Consider the following 19,685-nt stretch of genomic DNA (forward strand, 5'->3'; position numbering starts at 1 on the left):
TAATTCAGTTTATACAGCACTGACTGAATTTCTCTCAGCTTGTACATCTCACTGCAGATAATTTTTGCCAGACTTTTGGTGGGCTACAGACCTCCAGCTTGCTAGTGTACCATCTAACTGCTTATTGGTCCCACTCTGTCTCCTCATTATTTCAGTTGCACAGCTACATTAATTAGATTCCACATTTTTCAGACTTCATAAATGAGTTTAAGACTACACTAGGCAGGAATACAAGATTTCCTTTGGCTGTAGATCTTGGTTATCACTTTCTATGCCAGTCATTATTTTGCTCAAAAACAAGACCAAGTGAGGTTCAGTTCCTGCTACAAAGCTGCTTTGACCAGTTTACTGAAGCTAAGCTGATACACACTGAGCATTTAATTAATGTTTAATGTTCTATCTAGAGCAAAAGAATGCCTGAACTGTATTGTGTCAGCTTGCTTCACCTTTCTAGGTATGACTGCACTTAGGTGCTAGTCCTGACAACTGTGCTTTTGAAAGCTAGCAAAATATACATGAAAATGTACTACTCTGACTGTACACGTGCTATAAGTTGTCTTGTTACAGAGTTTGAATCATGGAAATTTACTATTTTTCGTGTCAGAAATGCTACAGATCTGACTCCGTTGCCAAGTTGTTCTAGCCCTGTTCTGCCAGCTCAGGAGGAAAGAAGTGTGTGCCCGGTGACTTCTCAGGATGGAGGGCTGCTCTCCATCGTTCCTATTGTCTCCTAGATTGCTTGCTTCTGTATGTAGCTATATGGATGTATAGTGCTGATTTGTTTATCTAGTTATTCGATACTAATATTGTCAAATTTCCAAAGGTCCCATCAAGACCCTGTTGTTTTAGGTACAGAACAGGTATGCAACAAAAGATCACCTGCTCCAAACAATTCATCATATAAAAAAATACCTGGCCTGATTTCTATTCTTAGTGGTGATTCTGGGTAACTTGTTCAGGATTATAGGACAGTGAATAGCCAGTTTCTTCAGCAGAATTGCCTATAAATGTCTAGTTGATACAGTAGCTGTGTGATGCTTTATGCCAATTAGTTAGCATGGTTCAGTGATGTTTTATGCTTTAGTAATGTACATCAGTAGTCACGCTGCAAAGGATATAAACAGGTGAAGTTTAAGTACTTTTGATCATTATAGATGGAACATTGAGATTTCTGGTGTGTGTGACTCCTGAAAGTATCGTGAAATAGGCAAATTATTGAATGCACAGTCTTTGCTCGTATTTCTTGCTAGCATCTGCTACTAGGTAGTAGTTTGGTGAGCCCCAGAATTGGCATTGCCTGATCTCTTGGGGATTTATGTCTCATGTTGAATGACCTGGTGTTTAGAAGATGTAGAGTCCAAACTCTGGTGTCTAATAAGTAGTGAGTTTACTTCCAAACCTATACTTGGTGGTGGCAATGTTAGGTTTTCTCTCTTCTGCTCAGTTACCTATTCACATTAAACCTGTAGAAACTCTATCTGTGTCAGATTAGATTTAAATTGGATCAGTGCATTCAAACGTTATTGGTGGGGAGCAGAGAAAGATACACACTCCTTGACTTTCTTATTCTCTTCTTATTGTCTTTTACATCCAAGGCTTGAAATTCAACTTCAGTTGGATCTGCTTGATCTATGGGTGGTTAATAGTAATGACAATTTGCATTGTGTTCTTTTTTTTTTTTTTTTTTTTTGCTATCTCAGGCAAATCTCATGCTTTGGGGAATAAATTTTGTAGAAATCACAAATAATGAGTAGATAATTCATTATTCATATCTGTCTGCTGGGGGAAAAAAATGTCACAGAGTGGGTAGGTGGCTGGACCAACTTTTTGTAATGAGTTGATGAAAGGGAAAAAATAAAAGAAAGCTCATGCACCCTAACTAATTCATCTGCCTTAAACAGTGAACATTATTTATTTTAAGATTATTTGACTTTAAGTAAGTCTTGTGAATATGATTAACATGCCCAAGATTATCCAGAAGGATAAACTATGAATGCAAATTACACACTTATAAATTATATACAAAGATAGATACAGATTTCTTTAATTTCATTAACATTCTGGTAAATTTGAAAATGAAATTTTTTTTTTCTTTTGAAAACCTTTCTTTGCAGTGGTGTAAGTAGCTTCATACTATATAAAATAGGATAAGCAATTAAAAAAGGCCCTGACTGGAGAGCTTACAGAATAAAGAAATAGGATTGTTTTAGAACAGAATAGAATATACTAGACTATTTCAGTTGAAGGGACCTACAGTGATTGCCGACTGCCTGTTTTGGAGTAGTTCTGTGTGAGAGTGAGACAGATTTAACCCTAAAAGCTGGGAGACTACAGTGTTAACTCAGAGGTAACTTAAATCTGAGAGTACTGTATCTCAGAAATCAGTTTTGAAAATTTCATGCAAGAAGTCTTAAGGACATAATCAAAGTTCAGATTTGAGAGAAGGCTCCAGCTTCTCGGTATGCTCGTGTCCCTGTGTTACAGAGGTGCAAGTGCTTCTCCCAGGAGCAGTCTGCCATTTCAGGAAAGGTGCTTACCTAAGTTTGGGCTGGGAAGTGTGAAACAGCTTAAATTAAAGGTTTGTGTGCCAGAAACATCACAGTGTTTTTTATCTTGACATTTTAAAGGGCTGGGCATTTAGAGGTCTGTTTTTTGGAACAGTGCAGTGTTCAGAGCTTTCTTCAGGTCTTACGTTGTTCTTGACATGGGCTGTTTCTTGCAATAACACATGGCAGTAACATACAGTATTGTGTCTGCCACCAAGGGAAAATCTGTATGTAATCTAGTGGGTGGGCAGGTACAGAGAAACTGAGGCAGCAGCAAAATTGCCAACTGCTTTATTGTTGCAGTTTTAGTTGTAATACACTCTTAAAAGTAAAATGAATGACCAGTTATCTCATGAAATAAGAAGACATCTGCAGATTATCAGATCTAACCACAGAGCTTAGGCTGGGTCACAGTCAAGGCACTAGTAATTAATCCTTTCATGTTTTATGAAAATGCATGCTCAAATTCCTAGGTCTGACTTCAGCTATTATGGTTTACATTCAAGGTCAAACAAGACTGATTTGCAAAATCTCTAAAAGGAAATCTCATGGGTGTCAGTCTCTTCTCCCAAGTAACAAGTGATAAGACAAGAGGAAACAGCCTCACGTTGCACCAGGGAAGAAGGTTTAGATTGGATATTAGGAAAAATTTCTTCACCAAAAGAGTTGTTGAGCATTGGAACAGGCTGCCCAGGGAAGTGGTTGAGTCACCATCCCTTGAGGTATTTAAAAGATGTGTAGATGTGGCACTTAGGGACATGGTGGAGTTGGCAGGTTAGGTTTGCAGTTGGACTTGATGATCTTAAAATTCTGTTTCAACCTAAATAGTTCTATGATTCTATGAAATAACAAGTTTAAATACTTCACATGAGCTTGTAATTTAGTAACTGGAAAGCTATGTTCTGTCACATTAATAGGCTAAGCGTATAATAGAAAAGAGAAGGCTCAAAATGACAAAAGTAGCAGACAGAAAGGGCACAGACCTTACCTTCAGTTTGTGTTACTCCTGTGTAGATAATCTGGAGATCAAATGTTATATAAAGTATCTTTTTCGAAATCGCCAGCCAAAAAAATGCTAGTGTGGTAGTTGGAAAGATTATAGGTGGATGTTCAAACAGAGGAGAGTTGAAGCAGACAACAAACATAAATAGAAACCCCCAAAACTGAGAAATCCTGTTGATTGTGACTGTGACCTAGGATTTACTTCCTAGGAAGGTGAAAATGGCAAAGCGTGTAAGCCAGCTCATGTCCTGTGACTGCATTCCCCCTCAGCAGCACCACCCGTTGCAAGTTTGCTTCCCCACACACAGCAGGAAGACCTGCAACCTCACTGGACACCGTGTACCCACAGCGTGGGTGGTGGTGATGGCCACTGGGTTTGTTCAATGGCTGCTGTTGCCGTGTGACAGATAGGATCTATGCATGATCTGGCCTGCGTCAGAGACGTTGTCTCCTGCCTGGGTTCACTATTACTTGCTTCTCACTCCCCACAAAACTAACGTTAATTTGGTAACAGACTGCTCAAGACTGAGTCTGAAAACTGATCTGAAAACCCAAAATCTTTTTTTTTCAAGCAGTTATTTCCCCGGGCTCACCATGCAGCTCGCACCCCGCAAGCACCAGTGCCGGCCCAGAGTGAGTGGCAGGAACATGTGGCCAGCAGCTGGAGGGCATGGGAGCCACTTACAACACCAGCAGCTGTTACACCAGCTGCCTGTCTGTGGGTTACACGGTTCTCCCACCATGGGAGAGGAAGCAGAGAGGAGCTCTGGATAAGATCAGGTTGGATAAGATCAGATGTTCTGAAGAGGCGAAAGGAGCTGAGGTTACTTTTACTCAGTCTCCCAGAAGGCTTGCTGAAAACATGGTATAGGACAAAAGCAGTGCAGTCTATAGCAGTTATCTGTGAGGCAAACAGAGTGTATTCAGGTGTTTTGTGAAGCCATACTGGAGGAGCATTCCTCTAAGAGAGCATTTTCTCTATTGCATAAACAATTAAGCAGTGGTGGTGTTTTGCCTTTAGGCAACAGTATTACCGTAAAGTAGTCATCAGTGATACAAATAGATATGAGGAAATAAGAAACCATTCCAGGTCAAGGATTTAAAGTTATGCAGAAGAGGGACAGTTCTTTTTTGCTTTGTGGAGGGCTGAAACCCGTCTCCAACAGGCTTTAAGGCTCCTGAACCAGCAACTTGGCTAAGCAGGAGACAAGCAAGGTTTTATTGTTCAGCCTCTTGGTGTAGTAATCCAAAGAAGATCTGTGTTACCCCTACATGGTGTTACCCTATTTGACTGCCGCCTTCCCCTGGTCCTGCACAGCAGGGCTGGATGACTACAAAGTCTGTAGAGAAGCAATGTTGTTACTGGTTAAGTTCTGTATCTGCAAGACTCACTATAATGTGTGAAAATGGAAAAGAAACAATTATCCTGTAACTGTGCTTTGTAACTGAGATTCTTTTTCAAAGAAAGTGATAATAAGTAAATTCTGGTCTAACCTTCAAGACTTTTTCCCCTTTACCATGTAGCACTTGACCCTGATGCTCCTGTTAGAGGCAGGGGAGGACCAGCATGGCCGGCAGCCCTCCCTCTGCGCTGCCTCCCTCCTTCCAAGGCTCCTGGGCACACTGAGATCTCTTCTGCTGAGCTCTGTGCTGTAAAGCAGGAGGAGAGCACAGCTCCTTTGATGATCTTGATCTAAATAGCAAGTTGTCATTTGAGTTAAAAGGGAGAGACTGCAGCGGATGAAAGAGAGGCAATATGTTTATTTTCTGGTCTAGCAGTGCTGTTATTCTACTTGTGTCCCTAGCTCATGCACAAATAATTGGGAATTTGCTGTCTTAATGGCTGTTGTTTGTTTGGTTGGTTTTTTTAATTGTACCTCTGTGGCTGTGTGGGTGAATCTGAAAAGGTTTTTGCACACGTATATATGTGTTTTTGGTAGACACTGCGCAGCTAAAGCCTCTTTTAATTTTCTGTCTAATTTATTTTTAATTTTGTAACCCCCAGGGTAAATCCTTATTATATGATGTAAAATCATCTCTTCTACAAAGCAGCTTATTTGTTGATTCTTAATTTGAGCCAGCAGAGGCAAAGCTGTAGCTTTTTTTCCAAACACGGAGAGGTCCTCTGTATATATAACTGTCAAGTGTGTGTCTCACTGCAAAATTAGTAAAAAATCTAAAATCTAAACCTGTCCTTCTAGAAAGGGTAAAGAGAAAGGGTTTGTAAGTCTCTGTGTTAACAGCATGTTAAACTTCTGAATCTTAAAAATTCTTAATATACAATTTACTTTTAAATCTACATTACATTTGGATTAGACTGAATATGACGGCTTACATTTTCAAAAGCTTGATTGCTGACAGAAGTTTGGGGGTTGGTTTTGTTTTTTGAAAGGGGATCTCAATCAAAAGATGGCACTGTCTGAAGACAGCATTGCTCTGTGCACTCACATAAATGCACGTTCACCAATATCAATATGTTCTATTGGCTCACTGGAAATGATGCTTTTAAGCTAGCCTGTGCACTTTCTGGTTTAGTATTTGTTTATGTGACTGGCTGGAAGCCTTAGTCATGGTCCTGTTGAGATAATAACAAAAACACATGATCTGACAGAATCTCTCTTCCCTTTACATTCAGTGGGAGATGTTATTTTCAAAATAACTAGGTTATCTCATCCTAAACAATTCATATGTTAAAATGTGCTTTTTACATGTGAAAAATGCTCTAAAAATGCCTTACCAGCTAGTTCAGGTGTAGGCATCTACATTCAGTCCTTCTGGCCTACAATACTTAAAACTAAAAAGACCTGACTAATTAGTTTGCTTTGAGTTGTCATCAAGGGAAATAAAAAACTCCAGATTGTCTCTTTTTGTTTTGTTTTTTAATTGTGACTTTTTTTCCCCACACTTTGTTTTTATGCAAAGATGATGTTTATTTCTGTTCAGGATGTAGACTTTTGAATGAAGCTCTTGATTCCCTCTACTTCTCATTTTAGCCTCCCCAAGTTAAGTCAAGGCTTCCCACTTATCTCCCTAACTCCTATCTCCCTAACTCCTTGTTGTCTGAATTCACTGAGGATGCTGTCTGTGATTGCTGTCCAGAGATCCTGTCCTGCTGGCCACCTGCACCTTCTCCAGGCTGTCTTCTACTGTTGCCTTCTACTGGGTCCCTCTTGCAAAAGTGTACCATTTGAATATGGTGGCTTTATTTCAGCCCCATCTCAAAACTGGGACTCCACGTACCCCTGCCTTTGTTTGTCCATAGCATTGGACTGACACTCCCTGCAGATGATCATCTTCTTTCTTTTGCCCTTCTCCCCAGAAGGTCTTCCGCTTTAGGAGCGACTCATTCCCTTCTATGAATTGTGATGACAATACCAAAGAAATAGAGGGTGGTAAACAAATAACAGGAGATGCCGCAAGTGAGTAAAAGTGAAGACTAAGTATGTTCCACGGAGAAAGATGCAGCTCCTGCACAATATTTTTTTTCCAGGAAGAATTCTCTGTTTTATTTCTGTCACGCTGAATGCCTGTACATCTCTCTGCTTTCCACTGGGAGAGACAAAGACACTTGCTGTGAAGCTAAACCAGTGTTCATCAGAGCTGCATGGTGCCTGCATAAATTCATTTTGGCATTGCTTTTTGCTCTGCCCAATCTTCTCAGCTGAGCCTGATATTTTGCGGTTTGGAACGTCTCAGAGCTGTATATCAAAGATAAAATACCACTTGCCAAATATTTTTCTTGTATCTGTCATTAGCAAAGAAAGGATTGAGAAAGCAAAAGAGAACTGTGCATGTCCATTGAATTGATTTAATTTCCATCTCTGGAAATGCTAACTTTTCCCATTATCCAGAAGTCATGACCATACATTTGTTTTTAAAGCTGACTTATTTGGCCTCCTCTGAGCAGTACAGTGATCTGTGGTTGGACATTGGAAACCAAAGACACCAAAAGACTCCTTGAGGTGTGTCCATAGTCCTTGCTCAGGCAACCTAATGCCAGTGCAGTTCTTGAGCCTGCTGCGTCTTTCTGCTTTGCACGTACCACTGGGGTCCTACTGTTACAAAACCAGATTCAGGTGAGGTTTTTACTGTTGGAATAGAGACTGCAGTTTGATATCTTAGGTTTTTAAACTTTCTCTTTGCAATTAAAATGAAAAATTGCTCTGAAATGTTAATGCCGTTCCATTGCATTGATGTTTTCCAGTTGGTGTTTGAAAGGTATTATCTGGGCAGCATAAAAATTAGAGATATCATTTCAGTACCTGGAAAGGATCTGTCTGCATGTTTTATACTGGTTTTAGTAGGAATTAGGAAATCTAAGCTGAAATGCTTTTTTGAAAATACCTCCCTAAAGGTATTAAAACATAAGAACTAAAATATTTGTCTTTCTGTGTGCTCACATCATCATAACAAATACATATATGTAGTCATAATTAATGTCTGAAGGGTGGGATTTTCTTTTTCGTGAGTTCTCCTGTGGGTCAGTGGTAACAGGAAAGTGTGGTGTGGTTGAATGTAGACTCCTTATTTAGGTTTCTAAATAATTAGCCTACTCACCACCTTGTTTCTGCTATTTCTCTGCTGCTTACTGAGAGAAAGAGAAAGAAAGAGAAAAAGAGAAGGGAAGGGAGGAAGGAAAGGAAGGGAAGCTTTTTCACATCTGCAGTTTTGCACTTAGTGTCGTTATCACTGTAACAAATAACGAGGTTTTTGCCTAATAATATCCTACTGGAAGTGTGTATGTGTGAGCTTCTGTTAAAGAACAAATGTCAAAAGATTCAGATGCTTTATTCAGGTAAATACCCATTCAAGTCACTCATTGGCACCAAGATTTAACATCTAAGATTTCTGAATCAACTTCTGAAGTAACTATCCATTTTTCTGTGATTGGATCTTATGAGATCTGAGATACTCCTGTGCTATAGAGAGCTTGCCATTTCTGGTGGTATGGCAGCCCATGTATCACCGAGTGTATTTGAACCAGAGAGCAGACACACTTATGATGATGAAAAGTGATGAGGGAGAATTGGGAAGCCTGAGCAAGTTTTGGTGGCAATTGACAATAATATTCCTTTTCTTCTGTATTTTCCACCACTGATTTTGATGATCACAGGAACTTAGAAAGGCTGCAGCAACACGAACAAATCTTGGAATAGCAGGGTTTTTTTTTAAACTTTCAAGACAGTTCAAATTCCATGAACTTTGTCAGTACAGGTCAACCCTACTTAGATCCCTATTTAGGCTACAGACTCTTAAAGACCTCCAGTTGTACTGTGTTCAGTCACAGTTGGTTTGCTTGACCCCTTTCACAGTGGAGTCACATCATGTCTGGAGCTTACTGTCATGAAAATAAACAACAGGTTTGCCCACCCTCACTAATGAGCTGGTTTCTTTTGAACAGAGAACAATAATAAATCCCTAGCCTAGCACAGGGAATGCTTTGACCTTTTGAAAGTTGTGGGTTTTATCTGCAGGCCATATTGTACTATCAGTCTTCTCATGGTGGAAATTAAGTCTGGGGTGATTGACAGGCCTTCTGTAGAAGGCAGCGAACCTGCCTACTTCAGAAATCGATCCTGGCAGCAGAGCAGCCTGTCACGCAAAATCTATTTGTCTCAGTGCAGCCTTTCTCTAAACAAGTCTGATATTTTGAACCTCTAGAATCATAATAACCATCCTTGGAACAGGATCTGTAATCCGCCCAAAGGTGATATTGTTACTCTCCTGCTCTGATATTCATTCATATTTGCAAATACTCGTAATCTCCCACTTCTGGCACAAGCCTTTTGCACCATGTGGGATACAACATTTATCAATATGTATGGAAAATATAAAAGTGGGTAATAAACTGCTCTATTCTTCAGTGGTTTATGTGTGTATATATAGATATGCGTGCATGTATAAGTAAAACTAAGAACACCTTTACAGTCTGCCCAAGCTGCACTTGTTTTTCCCAGCATTGTTTACATCTCAAGGGAAGTGACAATCTGACCTTCGCATATTACTTCGCCAGGCTGGCCAGTTTAATATCTGCGAGATGTAGGGTGTGTTAGTTTTCACCTCCTTGCAGTACCTAATTATAGATGGTGCTTTTCAGCAGCATATTGTAAGTGCAAGAGATCTTGTAGGTAATTTCTCCTGACGGGCAGGTATTTTGTGCGTGTGAACCTAACTCTTTTACATAATTTGTCTTGTTGTTTATTACCACAGGAGAAGAAAACTTGCTGGCAATTTTGAAAAGGAGATGGTGGAAGTACATGATCCTGGGGATAATAGATATAGAAGCCAATTACCTGGTAGTCAAAGCTTATCAATACACCACTCTTACTAGTGTACAGGTAAGGACTCAAAGGATTTTCCCTGTTGAGGTAAGATAATAGGCCCAATGGGGTCAATGATGCAGTGTCCATTGGCTTCAGTGCACTAATAGCTAGTTGCTGCCTGTGTCTTCTGTGTACTTTTTAATGTGATCTCATAAAACATGGTTTTTTTCATATTGGACTATTTTTATGAATCAGTATTTTCCAAACTGTACAAAAACATACTGGCTTTCCTGTAATTTTCCTGTGCTAAACCTTTCATAATCACATTTTTGGCATTATCTACTTAATTTAATCTACTTAATTTGTAAATATTTTCAGATGGGCTGAAATGTTTTCCTTATTTTATGTTGTACTTGAGAAAAATACAAGCACTCCTGTTAGGATTCCATAATTAGATCTGAGTGACAAAGTTCTGTGGTGGGCTGACCCTGGCCAGACGCCAGGTGCTCAGCAAAGCCGCTCTGTTGCTCCCCCTCCTGAGCTGGACAGCTGAGAGGAAATATAACAAAGGGCTCGTGGGTGGAGATAAGGACAGGGAGAGATCGCTCACCCATTACCATCATGGGGAAAACAGACTTGATGAAAATTAATTTAATTTATTGCTAATTAAACCAGAGTAGGATAATGAGAAATAAAACCAAGTCTTAAAACAACTTCCCCCAAACCCCACCTTCTTCCTGGGCTCAACTTCACTCCTGAGTTCTCTCCCTCCTCCCCTCCAGCGGCACAGGGGGATGGGGAATGGGGGTTGTGTCACACATTGTCTCTGCCGCTCCTTCCTCCTCAGAGGGAGGACTCCCACCCCCTGCTCCAGTGTGAGGTCCACAGGAGACAGTCCTCCACAAACTTCTCCAGTGTGAGGCCATCCCGTGGGCTGAGGTTCTTCACAAACTGCTCCAGTGTGGGTGGAGTCCCTCAGGAACAGACTGCTCCAGCCTGGGTACCCCCTGGGGTCACAAGTCCTGCCAGCAGACCTACTCCAGCGTGGGCTCCTCTCTCCACAGGGCCACAGGTCCTGCCACCAAACCTGCTACAGCGTGAGCCCGTATGGGCCACAGCCTCCTTCGGGCATCCGCCTGCTCCGGCATCGGGTCTTCCACAGGCTGCACGTGGATCTCTGCTCCTCCATGGGCCTCCATGGGCTGCAGGGGGACAACCTGCTCCACCATGGGCTGCACCACGGGCTGCAGGGGGACAACCTGCTCCACCATAGGCTGCACCACGGGCTGCAGGGGAACCTCTGCTCTAGCACTTGGAGCAGCTCTTCCTTCTTCACTGATGTTGGTGTCTGCAGAGTGGTTTCTTTCACGTATTCTCACTCGTCTCTTTGGCTGCAGTTGTGCAGGTTTTTTTTCCCCCCTTTCTTAACTAGGTTATCCCAGAGGCACTACCACTGTCACTGATGGGCTTGGCCTTGGCCAGCAGCAGATCTGTCTCAGAGCTGGCTGGCATTGGCTCTGTTGGACACGGGGGAAGCTTCTAGCAGCTTCTTAAGAAGCCACCCCTGTAGCCGTGCCCGCGCCCCCCGCCCCCGCCATCAAAACCTTGCCACACAAACCTGATACAGGATTTTTAGGATTCCATAATTAGATCTGAGTGCAAAAGTTGTCATTAAGTAAAATGAATGTAGTTATGATGAGGTCTTACTTTGATGTAAGCAGTTGGATGTGTTATGTTATATAACAGCTTAACTGCAGCTATCAAAAAGTGTACTCTCCCTTAAAAAATTACATGTGCAGTGAACAAAAGCTAGGGTAGTGATTTCTCCAAAGCTTCAACCTTTATATTTTAAATACAAGCACAGTAGAATTGGTCTTCTTCCCATTGAAGTGGAGAAGTGAATAGTAGAAACATTTTTAAGAGATTGGAAGTTGTCTGTCTTGGGAAATCACTACATACTTCATTGCTACTTGTTCTAAAACAAACCTACTCCCTTTTTACATTATCTCTAAATAACTAGACAACACTAGGTAGTGTTCAGTGTATTTTACACCTTATTTGCCTGAAGGTTGCATTAGAGCCAGTAAAATAGAGGAGCACCAGTTAAAGTTCTGCAGAACCAAAGCTAATTAGGAATACATCTCTTCCATAGTTGAAAAGTTATGTTGGAAAACACTGAGCTTGTTTAGCTGAATAAGAAGCAAAAATAGAAAATTCTGAATTCAAGGAATCTGAATGTGAGGTTTATGCTAAATATTCACAAATGCCTCTGCCATCAGAATGCTGGTTTGAGAATTCTTTGAAAAGTGCCCAGACAGTCTGGTATTGCTTTTAACACTTTTCTAAATCAGATTGCTCAGTACAGAGTAAAGCATAAATCCACATAAACCTCATACTGTCTGATTTTTATAGCTACTAAAAGCCTCAAAGAGAAAAGCAGAAGCTGAATTGCTGCTTTTGCGTGTTCACTCATAGCAAGTAGGAATAGCAGACTGAGCAAGATGATCCAGGTCATTAAATCCCATCACCTACCACCGCCAACAAACACATGTCAGAACTTTGTCTGGCAGGACCCGTGAAAGACCATTTCCAGGATATGCAAACCCTCCCGCTCTTCTGCAATGACCCTGGCCTTTAGTGTTACAGATCAAGAACTACAGTGTGGGGAGGAAGCAGGCAGAGGAGAGTTCAAGGGCATTGCCTGTGTCTCAGCAGGGAATTTGTTAGCTGAAATGAACCGTGGTCTCCTTAGGCTGAGAGAGAAAGGAAGGGTGCAACAGGAGAACTATCATGGGGCACAGACAGCGTCATGTCCATTTTAGACCTCTTCCACATAAAGATTACAACAGAGTTTGGGTCTCTTTCCCATGTAGCTTGAAAGAAGGAAGAAATAGAAGCTCAAATGCCGTCAAGCTTTTTTCCAGGAGTGGAATGAATGCACTGTCTCCTTTTCCCATAGTTGTCCTGGATTACTCAGATACACGTGGAGTGACTGGTCATGCCTTAATTTGAATGAGCTTCTAAGTGTAGGCAAGCCCAAAGTTATGGTGAGAATGGGATGAGTATGAGGTAATGCATTAAGATGTTGACTCAAATGACACTTTTTATGAAATGTAGCCAAATAACATTTCATTTAAAGATGAAACAGAAGAAGGTCAGAGGATTATTGAGCCTGAAACAGCATTGGTCAAAGTGCTTAATGGTATGAAATTAAGACTGAAGAAATGGAAATTAGAAGATGAAAAAAAAAAAAGCAAACTTTTCCTAGAATCTGACTTCTGAGGAAGGAAACAGGACCACTCTCTCAAAAGCATCTTCCGAAAGGCCTGATCCTGCAAGAGCACTATCTGTGAGGCTATAAATGCTCATTGGCACATAGCAAGAAGTGTTCAAATCCTTTCAGAACTGAGACCTGAGAAACCATTGCTACCTACCACAAATCACAGCTTCGACTAAAGGCTGTAGAAGCTATGCTGATGTATACATTGACTAAGAATCGAGCTCCTCAAGTCAATTCCAAGGGTTTTTATTGCCAACTGGCTTTATATCAAGGCTTTTTGATGGAGAGAATATAAGAGGTTTTGAAATTGTCACTTCAGTAAATGAGAAATCTTTCAGTATTTTTATGGTGGTGGTACATGGACCGTTTCAGTAGGAAATCAGTTTTACAGCATATACTTTTTTCCACATAATATCTCTGCTCCATCATGCAAAACTAACATGCAAGTGTACTGGGCTTGTGGTGCTTTTAGGCAAAAAACATTAAGCTACTCCCAGCAAAAAGCCAAAGTTTAACGGTAAAACGATACCTTTATTGCAATTGATTTGCAGGTCTACTTTTATCAAAAATCTCCAGGCACTCAACAGCTTTGTTTGCCAAGTAGCTTTAAACTCTCAGGACTGTCAAAATTTCTAGTTTAAACTCCATGTTTTTTTGTAATTGACATTATCTCATCATGGTTCCAGGAAAAGACTGAAAATGCTGCCCTACTTTTCCCCACTATTTCACACCCAAGTCTTTCCTGTAGTTTCCTGTAAAATTCCCGTTTGGTTTTGGTCTGGGAAAACAGAATTTTCTAGTGAACCTTCCTATATATCTTTCACTGGATTCTTTCAGAACCACAGTGCACGAGGACACACAGACATAAATCAGAGATGAATATAGTACCTAACCTTTACTTTTGGATGAGCTTCTGATTATTTAAAATCCTCATGTACTCTGTAATTACTGTCTGAGAATGTGGCACTGCATTCCATCATAAGAAGAAAATAAAGTACTGCGAAGCCTAGAAACATATAATTTTCCCTTGAAGAAAAAAAAAAAATCCCTAAAAGACCTCCCTTATAAACTGGGTAACATTAAAAAATTAGATTGAAAACCAATGCACTGTTTTTGTTTCAGACATCAAGGTGTAGGTTGGTTGCTAAGAATAAAATCCAAGGTACCCTGCAGGTGCCTGCAGTGCAATCCAGGGGCAACTAGATTTAATAGAATCCAAGAAACTCACACCTAATTATCTACATATCTAAAACGTCATAGACATCTGACATCCCCTGCTTCATATGTAATAGCCTGCTGCTCAGAGCACAATCTTCGGACATGAAAATGTGTGTCTGAACCTCTCTATTTGCTCCTTCTTTGGTAGCTTTCAGTTCTGGTTTTTGCGTGCCCAGAGTGCTTTTGTATTGATGGACCCAGATGCCTAAATACCTGCCTCTGTTTCAGTATTCGAAAGTGAAGTATTCCTACATCAGAGTACCCCAAGGAACTCAATTTATTAGATATGATCTTAGGATGCCTCAAGTGCTTACAGAAAGCCTGGAGTGCTTTCCAAATTGCAAGGGTAGAGCCACCTTTTACATGAAGTCATAGCCGTTAAAACAGTAGCCCGCAGAAGCTATTTGAGTTAACTCCATCTTAGCTGGGAGGATTGAAACTCAAGCTTCCCATAGCCATGAAAACCCTCAGGCTAGTAAGTGAAGACTGTTCTCTAGAGGGTACACTTAAAAATCGAGTATACAGCAGGTAAAACACAGAGTAGTTTGTCAATGGATCAATTTGTTATCCAAAATCATGTATTTCAAGAAGTGCCAGAAGTGCTAGAGATCAGGCACAGTTAATGCTCTCAAACACGTGTCCTGATTCCCAGATGGCCAAAAACTTGCAAAAGTGATCTTTAGTTTCTCTTTGGTGCCTTAGTCTAACTTGCATTAGATTTTGCAGCCTTCTTGCACGTCAGCTGTAGCAGGTGTAGAAAGTGCGTTAAACACTTCCATGTACACTAGCACCTGATTCTATGGATTTCTAAAAAAAAAATTGTACAATTCACTTTCAGGACTGCCTGGGGTAATGCTTTCCATATTTATCCTAATGGTTTTTAAAACAACCCTGGTGTAGGCCTGTGGAAGGTTTAGTAACTGTTTAATTACCCTTCAAGAAGGTCGTTTTAACTACTGTTAGAGACACTTTTTACACAGCAGATAAAATTAGTTCCCCTAGAGGGAATTAAAAGATTGCAAAGTTCTTGCCGTTATTTAGATCTAGATATTTAACATGTTTGAAACTACGTTTTGACTTCAACTTCCCTGTAGTGCATTTACAGTGTACCGCACACATACATCCTACCAAGTCCATAATGTCTTCCACTCAGCCTGCTATGATACTGACATTTGTAACCTTTGCTGTCAGAAAGGTAAGGGCTTTCTCATCATACCAAGCAGCATTATGAGGCAGACTGCCCTCTCACTACTCCCTCATTGTCCCCACATTGATTATCTCTCCTTTCTGCAGTACGGTGCTATATCTACCTGCACATTACACTGTTGTGTTACACTCTAGAGTAAAGTTATCCTTTTTCTGTGTTATGACATCACAGAGGAATCTGGACTATTTCTGCAATGCCTTGCATAGTGGTACTGTGGCGTATACATATGATGTGACAAGAAATAAGGCGCTGTCAAAGAGAGCATTATGTTTCCAAATAGTGATTTATCTGGTAATTTATTCCTTGGGCAATCAAGCCTTTGATTGGCGTGATGAAAACAAAGGTAGTAAAAGCTGGGATTTATAGACACCAGGAGACAGACAATAAAACTACAATGCTGATGTTCTCAGCTGCTCTAGATCACTGTGAGGCTCAGCAGTACATCATACTTCCAATTACCTCTGGCAGTTTTCATACCTCAACAACTGCCACCAGAAAAGGACAGGAGTCAGCAGTAAGTGCTTGTTATAGGAGTGCTGGATGGCAATAGACTTTGCTTTGTTCGTGGACTCTATGGACTCAGTGCATTGAGGCAGAAGGTTTGAGATAATTTTGAAGCAAATCTGGGAGGTGAGGAGCAGGGGATTTGCAATATTGAAGTTTTTGATCCACCTTGCCCACTGCCCACTAACACAGAATATCTCAAAAACTGAGATAAATTCCACTCCTTCCCTCCCCCCCCATCCCATCTTATCCATGTAAGATTGACCATACTTTCCTGTTTTGCTTCAGGGCAGTGAGGGAATACTGCAATGTTAATGAGGTTTGCAGATCAGCATTATGCAGAAGTGTTGCATGGCATATGTTTATACTGTGAGAGTCTGTGGAGTGCATCTTGCATCTGATTTATTATCGCACTTTGAGTTACTGTTCTGGTTTTTAACTGTGTTACATACCTATGTTTCGGAAACCAGCCCCCGCAGTATCCTCAGTCTCCCTATATGCTTTTGGAGTCGATTGAGCTTTCAGTCTCCAGAGCTCTAGCGGCAAAATTCACCCTGAGCCAAACTTTTTACTAACATAAATATGCAAAATCTCATTAAAGTCGGTGGAGCTGTGCCCATTAAAACAGCAGAGATTTTTGCATTCTGTGCCCATTTTGCTTATTCTTGCAGGTGAAAAGCAAAAGCAGATGTTTTTCTGCAGGAGACATCGGTGATTTTTCCTAGGCCAGGATCTAATCCTGCATAGCTGACAGTGACTGGTGATGTGGAGATGTTTCTAATAAGCAACCTTAAGAAAATGGTCTTCAAAGCCCATATCCAATCATCCTACTTAGAGAGAAGCAAAACAGAAAACAGGGGTTTTTTTTCTGCAGAAACGTGTGACTGCTGGCAGAGCTGTCTACTGTCTTAAAATGATCTTTTTGTGACTGTGATATGTAAAATCAGAGAACGAAGGCAATTAAAGGCAAGGCCATTTGAGTGGTCAGTTTGTTGGTAACTCCTCCTGATATTTGAGCAGATCTTTCCTAAGCACAGCTGGAGTTCATGTAGCAAGAGGAGAGGATTAAGAGGTCCTAAGGATTTTTATTAAAAAGAATCGAGATGTGATTACTCGTGTTTGTAGTAAAGCATGTCCATGTGTAGAGAGTTGAGAGCAGAGGAACTGTGGGTTGAATGTGACCATCACCTTTCATTTAAGATAACTTCAAGAAGCTGGTGAATTCCTTCTGTGTACACAGAAAGCTGGAGCTGTGATAATCCTCACCACAGGTGTTGGTGCGTGCAAGTTGGATATAGGTGAAGGTCTTTCACTAGTGAAAGTTTTCAGGGACTTTCTGTGTCTGCAGGGACAAAGAGAAAATTCTGAGAACAGATTAAAGAAACTGATGGGAACAGTTATGTGACATCAAGAAAAATTTGGAGATCTTGTGGGCAAAATACTGATTTAAAGAGGCTTCAGACTGGGAGTATTCTTCTGGCTTTTTTTACTTCCATGTCACAGAAATTAAGCATTTTTACAGTTTTTTTAACAAATGACGTCACTTTCACTAATCTCCCTACCCAGAGTACCCTACGTTTTGGCTGGATGAAAAAATTACCAGTTTCTAAATTAATTCTGTGATTATATGAAAACCATGCAAGAAAGTGATTAATTTGTGATGAGACAGCAAATAGAAACATGAAAGGTAAAAACAATGCTCCTTTTTTTTTATTTGAGTTGCTCAAAATAAACCTGTCAGAAATGCTGCCAGCATCCACACCTTCCCTGCAGAAGGTTTTGATCGCAGGGTAGCGTAATTGCCATGCAGTTGCCCTGGCAGCTGGCAGCCAGCTCTGTGAGGGTTCACATCTCAGCTGCTTTTGTACAGTTAAATCAAGGGTGTGTGGTATTGTGAAGGTAGTGTGAAAGCGGGAATAGAAAGAGCCCTAGAATGGGCAGCAAACCCTTTCTTCCTTTGAAAAAAACAAAGTAAATGTCAGAAGGTGTGTCTCTTACCGGATATAACACTTGCTGGTGAATTAAACTTACCAAATTGCATGCTGAAATTCAGAAGCCATCACATGTACTTGATGATTCAACATTTGACAGATACCACACTAATTTTACTGATCCCTCTGCTCTGAAGAGTAAGCTGAGTAGAGGGTGCAGCTGATTTTCCTCATGGTTTGCTTGAGGGCAATACTAATGAGAAACCCCAAATGTGAATAAAAGGGGTTATAACTAGGGGGGGGGAAGGATACACTAAATGTTTAAAAAGGGAGGTTCAGCTCAGTTGTTCCTACAGGGAGTTTGCTGACCAGCTTTTTCTTTTTGATATCAATGCAGACCTTTCCTCTAAAGATTGCTAGCTCTCCTTTCTGAAGACTAACAGTACGTTCTTGCTATATATGTGCAAATACATGCTGAGTTTGTGAGATCAGAGACTGGCTATTTACTGTTAGCAAGAGAGTATTTGTCTATGATTTATAAGTATAATAAGGTCAATGTAATTTAACAAACAAATAATTGGAGAAAATAGTTTCAACGTTGCGTGTTATCAACACTTCGATGCACTGTGATATCTTTTAGAATCAAATAATAAACTTCAGTTTCTGTAACAACACAACATTTTTATAATAGAAAGGAGTTACTGCAGGACAGTGTATCAATAGATTATATATTTTTGTGTCCTGCCTTCTAAAGCAGCTCAATTCAGAGCCGTGACTGAAGAAACCGCAGGCAAACGTGGCAGCATCAAAGAACATGATCCCCACCACTCACTTGTATCAGTTTTATTGCCTTCCCATGGCAAAATAGGAAATATGTTTTCTTTTAGTTTAGTGAGATCTGATAACTTCTGTGACAGGAACGTTGATTAAAATCCAGTCACTCATTAATTTAACGTAATGACAGGGTATAAGCAGTACCTTTTGAGTAAGCAATTAAAAAGAAAGAAAATATTGAAGATGATTCTTAGGGAAATACTGGTAAACAACTGACCTCTATGTACTATAAATGAAAGTCAAGCTAAGCATAATTTATCTGTGTTATTGTAAAAGCTCTATAGACAGAAAAATTTCAATTAGGTATAACATTTTTTCTTAATAGCTGAAATAACTAACAACAAACAAAAGAAAGAAAAAAAAAGAAGGAAAAAATAAACAAGAAAGCCCTACTGCAGATTAGGTAATACACGATCTCACATCTTTTGTCTGTGGAATATATGTGCATTTTTTCTTCTACTAGACAGGTTTATCTGAGGAAAAAAAAAGAAAGGAAGAGTGAATTTAGTCCTGGATAAATAAAATGTAAAGCAATTCCTGAAAAATAGTTAAGCAATACACACTAGGTTATCTTATTGCTTATATTGTAGCAACCTAATTTATTTCTCTCTACTCCATTGTTTAATTATAGGTATAAACTAAGCACAATTCAAGAGCTATATAATGTCAATGAACATTACCTACATTTCATGTTTATATCTATTGATGCTGCAGTATTCTGAATAGCAATTTGTGGATTAGGGACTACCCAAAGTGGCTTTTTCCAGCTGCTGCCAATGTTGGTTGTTTGTGACAGGTTCACAGGTGCATCCCTTCATGTTAGTGCTTAAAAGACACATCTTTGCATACTTGAAAGCACAGATTTGTTTAAATATTTATGGAATGACAGGAATTTTTTAA

The 19,685-nt window shown here is 40.2% G+C and overlaps 1 protein-coding gene across 1 annotated transcript in view; it reads left to right on the forward strand.

The window, feature by feature from the left end:
- The window catches only part of SLC35F1 (solute carrier family 35 member F1), a 249,782-nt gene that overhangs the window by 184,418 nt on the left and 45,679 nt on the right, over positions 1–19,685 (forward strand). The window contains exon 3 of the mRNA XM_086745147.1: positions 9,759–9,886. Within this exon, the coding sequence (XP_086601273.1) occupies positions 9,759–9,886 (128 nt within the window). The remainder of the gene's footprint in view (positions 1–9,758; positions 9,887–19,685) is intronic.

This window comes from Chlamydotis macqueenii, chromosome 3, assembly GCF_036417535.1.
Source record: "Chlamydotis macqueenii isolate bChlMac1 chromosome 3, bChlMac1.mat, whole genome shotgun sequence".
Taxonomy (NCBI): domain Eukaryota; kingdom Metazoa; phylum Chordata; class Aves; order Otidiformes; family Otididae; genus Chlamydotis; species Chlamydotis macqueenii.